Source organism: Cupressus sempervirens, chromosome 3, assembly GCF_028749045.1.
Source record: "Cupressus sempervirens isolate cs-2001-9-10 chromosome 3, ASM2874904v1, whole genome shotgun sequence".
NCBI classification, from domain to species: domain Eukaryota; kingdom Viridiplantae; phylum Streptophyta; class Pinopsida; order Cupressales; family Cupressaceae; genus Cupressus; species Cupressus sempervirens.
The window spans coordinates 407130634-407137618 of record NC_143120.1 but is presented as its reverse complement, the minus strand read 5'-3'; the positions used below and the strand labels follow the sequence as shown (position 1 = coordinate 407137618).

The window sequence follows — 6985 nt, the reverse complement described above, 5'->3', positions numbered from 1 at the left end:
AAACAATTACTTTAGGTGCTCTTTTTCAGGAAACACAACTAGACAAGACAACAAACTTAGTGATCAACATTTTGACCTCACATTCCTTTATTAAAATCTTCCATTCATGGAAAAATGACCTCACATACTTTAATTAAAATCTACCATTCATTCATCCATTCAAGGATAAAAATGCCAATCGTTGAATTAGACTAACATGATCGTTTAAAATCAAATTGGCGCCATTTCATGCTTGAACCCTGGGGTTTCCTGTCACGATGTCATTTGTTTTATCCAAATAGATATTTATACCTCAAACGCTTAACATTAAGAAAAGTTTGATAAAGGTCTGGAGTCCATTTGCTCTAGCAACAAAATAGCAACGGCCGCAGAGCAGGTTGCCAGTACAACTTTCCGCCATTTTTCCACCATTATTAAAATTTAAACAACTGAGCTGAAATCTATAACAGTTGTTGAAATCTCCCGAGGTTTGACAGGCATTCTAATGAAGCTAAAATATTTGGCGCTCAATCGAAGAATGCGGCTAAATTAGTGTAAGTCACAGATAAGCTTCAATGGTTTCCGGCGCGTTTTTTTTTAAATTTCAGAAATTATTAGCTAAAATTATATTTTCTCTGAGTAGGAATTTCCTCTGGGTGTTTTGTAGATCTAGGAAAGAACTGTTTTACTGGTTTTCCATATTTAGAAACCCTATTGTAATGTAAGGAAATTTAGAGGACTAGTTACAGTTAAATTGAAAAATCTTTTTGTAATTTAAGTTAGGCAGTGAAATTTATTGTTGCAATTTTTTTTGAGGAAGTTGCAGTGTCATATAACTCTCCTTAAAATAAGAGAGAACGAAGAGATATAAAAGGTCTAAATTGGTGCGACCTCACCACATTGCCTGATTTGTGGTTCAGGAAACTTATCAATTGTGATCCTTTTTAATTGACAACATTAAAGTTTCACACGCTTCACCGGTGTTTAAGCTATTTACGTGTTAGAGTTCGACAGTGTTGTAGCTTGACGGAAAAATGAAAATTGGAAAGAAATTTGTATACAGAAACAGTGATGACTCTCGCTCACATTGACCATTGGCAAATGTCGTGCATTTTATGTACAAGCATACGAACCTATATGCATTCTATTTGCTTTTGTGCAAATTCAATCAATGCAATGTGAATCGAAATATGGCATGGTATTGCTGCTTTTGGATTTTCCTTAAGGGAATGCTTTAAGAGTGAGTGATGCCAACATATTCGAAGTAAAACGACCATTTTGTTAAGCAATTTATCAATAATTAAGCAACGATGGTTCCAGTCTGCAATTAAGTTTTCCCAATGAATGTGTAGACTGAAGGAATGCAACTTCACAGCTAATGCTAATGAGAGCAGTTTTGTGAAAGTTCACTAGGTGATTGTTTTCATTTATCATATATTCTATTCAGATATTGTACCCCAAGGTTTTCATCCTGTGGTAGGAAATAAAACCACGGCAACACAATTGCATAGATCATGTCAGTCAGTATATTGAAGGCAAAAATTATTTTCGGGGTAAGGTCCCTTGAAGGAGGATGGTGTTTATATTTTCCAGTTTGTGTTATGAACTGTGGATGTGGCACAAAATTAGGATGCTCCAAAATCTACTCACTCTCCCACGTGGCATCCTCAATGTGCAAGTCCTTCCACTTGACAAAATGCTCCTTGATTCTATGTGATCTGAGCTTCCGCTCTCTGAAATCAATGAGCTCAACAGGTTGCAATGCAAGTTTGCCTTCATCATCAGGTGGCGAAGTTTCTCAAAAACTGTGACTCGCTGTCCAAGAGCCTTCTTGAGGCGAAGCTCAGTCTCATATGCCCCCTCTCTAGTCTGTCAAATAAATTTGTAGTGTCCATAGAAGCAAGGCTTCAGCTCTCTTTTCCACTACGTTTCAAAGAAGAGATGGATATATTGGAAGCTTGAGGACAACATCCAATCTTGATCTTGCTGCTAGCTTGAAGATTGGTTTAATGATTAGTATTAAAGACAATGCAAAAAGTTTAGATAGCTGAAGGTGGCTATCATCAGTGAGTGGTAATGATGAAGAAGGTCCCATTGTAGTTGGTAGAATGTTGAATGATGTCAGATCCCAATGAGAAGGCCTAGTTAGAGGCTACCACCAATAGTGTCCCTTTCTAATTATTTAGTGAGGCAGAACCCAACCAAAGGTGCAATTGATGGAGGTCCAACCCACAAAAGGATGTAGTGCGGTTGGTTTTCACTACTAAAGTGATTGTTGTCTGTTGCTGTCAAATCCCATAGAGGAAACATAGTGACTCCCAGTTGCACTAACATTTGTAGGCAAATGTTTCAGTGTTTTTATGTTTTCATACTGTGTATATTGTTAAGAGTGTGTCCTCATGTATAAGAGGTGTAATGATGCTTTTGCTAGTAAAGATTTTAGGTATGCCAAATTGATGGTATGTGTATTAGACAAGCATTTTCTTCCCATCTGAGAACTGTATGTAATAGGCAGGGAGGGGAAATGTATTGAGTTTTTTTGACACAGTATATGATATGGGGTAAATAGTTATTATATAGGCTTAGATATTTATTTAAACCTAATGAATAAATAAAAAGTTTCCGATTAGCACATGTTGAGTTGTCTTTTAAAGACTTTAAGCCACTCATGTGCATAGAGTATTGTTGAGACATTTCAGGGCTACGAGGCTTAATATTAGGGTGTGAGTCCCTAAATATTAAGAGTAGAACCAGTACCGCACAACAACATTGTATAAATATCTCCTGTTTTGTCAGTAATAAACATCTTGATACATACAATTGATTTGCAAAATCTCAGTAGTGCCCAAATCCAATCTTTGCTTAGATGAAACTGCAGTAGATTCCTAAAGTGGAGATTGTAAACCACACAACAAAATTCAGGTGTGGCTTTGCATATCTGTTGAATACCTTGAAGTTACTCATGTGGCAAATCTGTTTTTATCCTTTCCACAGACTTCCCAGCTTGATTGACTTCATATTTTTGATCAGTGCTTTGCTTTTAAAATGTTTTATCTGCTTTGGTTAGTCTTATGTCAGTGGACCTTAGAGCTAATCAATTTAATGAGTTTCTCTGCAGGTTATTTGAAGATTTTGTAAATGATTACAAAAAGATGGGAAGGCGGTTGAACTTAAATTTTTATCATGCCATTGATGAAATTACAAAAATATTGCCCGTGGGTGACTCAAAGTTGAATATAATTGATGCCTATGACCGGGTTTTGCAAATTTTAAAGCAGTTGGAAAGCTTTCCTAAGTCAGACTATCATACTTGCCAACACTGGAAAACTTTTGTTGGGTTCATCTCATCTGGAATCTCCTCCAAGGAGGAAGAAGTGTATGTTTTATTCTGAATATTATGTTGATTGTTGATATTCATATTTGAAAACTGAGCAGACTAAGTCTAATGTGATGAAATTTGTGTGTTAAATGCAGTGCCAAATTAGCCTTGAATTGTATGAGTCTTTTAATTCAAAATGCAGGTTTTGTGTCATCTATTTCTGGTAAGTATTCCTCCCACAACATTCTGTTGTAGAATTTTTTTCTTTGAGAAAGAAGAAACACCTTTAAGTACTTGATTCTATATTACTCCAAAGAAACATCTTTAAGTACTTGATTCTATATTACTGCAAACTGCAAATGAAGACAGTAGAATGATAGCTCAGATTTATGAGAAAAAATAAGGTAAATGTAGGACTGTTATCGATTTCGTGCAAGTATAACTTGAATGACTGGTAAATAATCGTATCTGCTTATTTTTTCCTTGGGGTTGGAGAGGGTAAAAAACACAAAGGTCTATCAAGCTGATAATTAATATTAGAATTTAATCAATTTTTGGAAATTAAGATTGAAGAGCATATATTGTAGTGATTCCTAGTGTCACGAGTAACTTTTTTGGCTATATATTGTAATCGTTTCTTTAATAGTCATGCATATTTTACATGATTTTTCAAGTAATCACAATCATATAAAATAAGTACGTGTTTTCTTTCAAATATGAATTATTTAGGAATTAGTGAATGTCAACTTATAAAGTATAGCCCATAAATAACCACTTTTGTCGTCATTGTATTTAGTTAGAAAATAGTTAATTTTTTTTTTTTTGATCGGTAAACGGCTGAAGCCTTTACATATATTTTATTAATAAAAATTTATTTTACATGTCTCCGTTCAAACAGGCACTGGTAGAAAAGAACGGGGAAGAAAACCTCCAGTCTTGCCTGGGACATACGTCCTAAAATTACAAAGTATCAAAGGGGCATACCCCTGATTAGAAATCTCAAAATTTCTAAGGAATATACAACCGAGGAAATTTTGAATACAATGAATCCTTTATAAGGATAGATACAAATAAGAATATGTCGATCGAAATAGCCTTGTAGTTGAGTGAGTATTCTGACTGAATGTCTTCTCTTGCTTAGACCTGTAAACAACCACAACGAAACCACAAGACATACTAGAAAGGATTGATTTGTTAGGGGGTTAGCACCAAATGAGGAATACTCTGATCTGAAAATTTTGCAAAGAGAGAACCTTAGTAACTTAGACAATCATAATGGTAAGCCAAAAGAGAATAATCGGCAGATTAACCCAAAGATGATATCAAACTCTTAACCATAGCAGAGCAAAATAGCACCTCTACAAGACATCAAAAAGCTAAAGCCTATAAATCATAACTGACAAGACTAAAAAAACCTATATCATAAGGATAAAGATCTACCCATAGGAATATAATGTAGAACAGAGCACACCTAACCAAGATACAATAAAGATTAGAACCTATTTACTCCAAATGCATAGACAGTCCTACAAACTTCATATGAAATATGCCAAAAGGCCTGATAAATATAATTCCATGAAGCTAACAGGGAGACATACTGATCAGAGAGCATCTGACAATAAGATACATCATAAAATTACCAAGATCTTGCAAATGTAACGATCAGCATATTAAAAAATATACCTACGCATATTCTAAAAAATACTAAATATGATACATGAAAAGTCCTGTTATAAGATTAAAATTAGCAAAGCGATAAACTTATGCTGAACATCACTGAATGTGATTACCAATATCGAGGAATCAGAGATGCCATCTAAACATAAAATGCATTTAATATCGAAACCCAAAGAACCAACCAGGGGGCTCACCTAGAGATGTATACACAGATTTAGATAACCTATATATATGAACACATAATTCATTAGAATATACTTACATACATATATTAATAAAATCAGAAAATGCCAAGGATTTCATTAAACTATGCATATAAACATACGCTGATGAATATATGCTAAACTGAATTCATATATACAGGTATATAAATGTACATATACATCTCTATGTGTTCCATGGCTCATTAGTCAAAAGAAAAGCCAGGAGGAAAATAGCTAATTCCTCAGAAGGCCAGAAGAAATCTAAGAGAAATTGTACTGAGAAAGAGCCGAATACATTACTTTATTATAAAAACTAGCTACCTGTATATATCAGCTGAAATTGTTTATAGTAGAGTTTTCACATACCCAATAATATCAAAGTAATACATAGCTAAAAATGGGGAAAACCAAAATAGCTATAGATCCCTGTCTGATAAACTGAACTGTATTAATCTATCTAGCCCAAACCGAAAAATGACTATACAAAACTAAGTCTAAAACTAGGCAGCTAGGTTATCAAGTTTATTAGACACCATAATAACTTCAGAGATTTCTTTAGAATTTTCAGACTGAAAGTTGAGTGGAAAAACCAGAAAAGTACACTCCTCGCTGGATTTCTCGAAATTAGGTAAACAAAATTCCAGATTTACCCAATTATTCAAATCTGTGCCTGGTTCTATGTTGGAGTTGAAAATATTGAGGTAGTTTGGAAGCCATTTATAGTCCGGATCGTCCCTAATGCCTCTCCATCTTAATAATTTTTTTATATTGGCCTCCATCTTTGGCCAGGCCCGAGAGAAATCATGAATGTCCCTGATGGCTAGGGCCGGGTGCCTTGGCACTATAGCAATGTCAAAAATTCCAAGAGGTTAGGCCATATAAGTTTCTGGGAGGAGAACCCTAGCTTTGTTGTCTAAGCTCATTATTGCTTCTTCAATACCGTGGCACCAGACTGAATTAAACAGATTGGAGCATAGTCTTATCATTTCCCATCGCCCTAATTTAGCCCTAGCTAGACAACCAATAAAAGCTTCAATTATATTGCTGTTAGTCCTCCAAGTAAACTTGTAATTAAACATACCTTAACCTAGTACCCTGTTTAAGGCTACCCTAGTCATGTTGTCGACCTGATTTAAGATTCTGCTCCACCTTTCTGGCTTGATATTTCCCCTAAATGCCATTGTTCTTATCTCAGTTTCATGAAAGATGTAGATATTGGTATCCATGATTGGTGTGAAAGTGACAAAGACAAATGAAGGAGATAAATAAGGGATCACTTCGAAAGTTCTAGAAGGGAGGAAGTTTCCAGAAAGATATAATGAGAGGGACGCTCCTCAATGATACAAAGGAGACTAAACTAAAGCCAAATTAGAAATGAAGTCGAGACATATCCTGTCATAATCTTAGTTTCTAAAACAACTTTACATAGATAGACAATACATAAGAGTAACCGATAGTCGCAAATGTGTATACGAGCCAAATGAAGCTAAAATCAGAAATAAGAGATAAAACTATACAACCTAGATATATGGGAGAAACTTCAACTAAGTAATATTGTTTATTTTAAGGAGATCTAAACCGTTAGCTCCTAGATTTGCCAGTTTATCTGCTTTTTGGTTACCTTCTCTAAAGATGCGAGTTAATTGAAATGCCTTTAGTTTATCTAATAGGTTAAGAATTTCTTCTAGTTTTGAATTTAAAACCTAGTTAGGAGTCGATCTTTTACGTAAAGCGTTGAGAACTATCTGGGAGTCTCCTTCTATAATCACCTTGGCTATACCTACTTTTAGGCATAAATTGATGCCTT

The 6985-nt window shown here is 34.8% G+C and overlaps 1 protein-coding gene across 1 annotated transcript in view; it reads left to right on the top strand.

The window, feature by feature from the left end:
- The first annotated feature begins 240 nt into the window (after nucleotides 1-240).
- Nucleotides 241-6985, top strand: part of LOC149566729 (uncharacterized) — a 133398-nt gene continuing 126653 nt past the window's right edge. The window contains exons 1-3 of the mRNA XM_089820074.1: nucleotides 241-533; nucleotides 3098-3355; nucleotides 3454-3521. Of these exons, the coding sequence (XP_089676200.1) occupies nucleotides 3132-3355; nucleotides 3454-3521 (292 nt within the window). The 5' untranslated portion in view covers nucleotides 241-533; nucleotides 3098-3131. The remainder of the gene's footprint in view (nucleotides 534-3097; nucleotides 3356-3453; nucleotides 3522-6985) is intronic.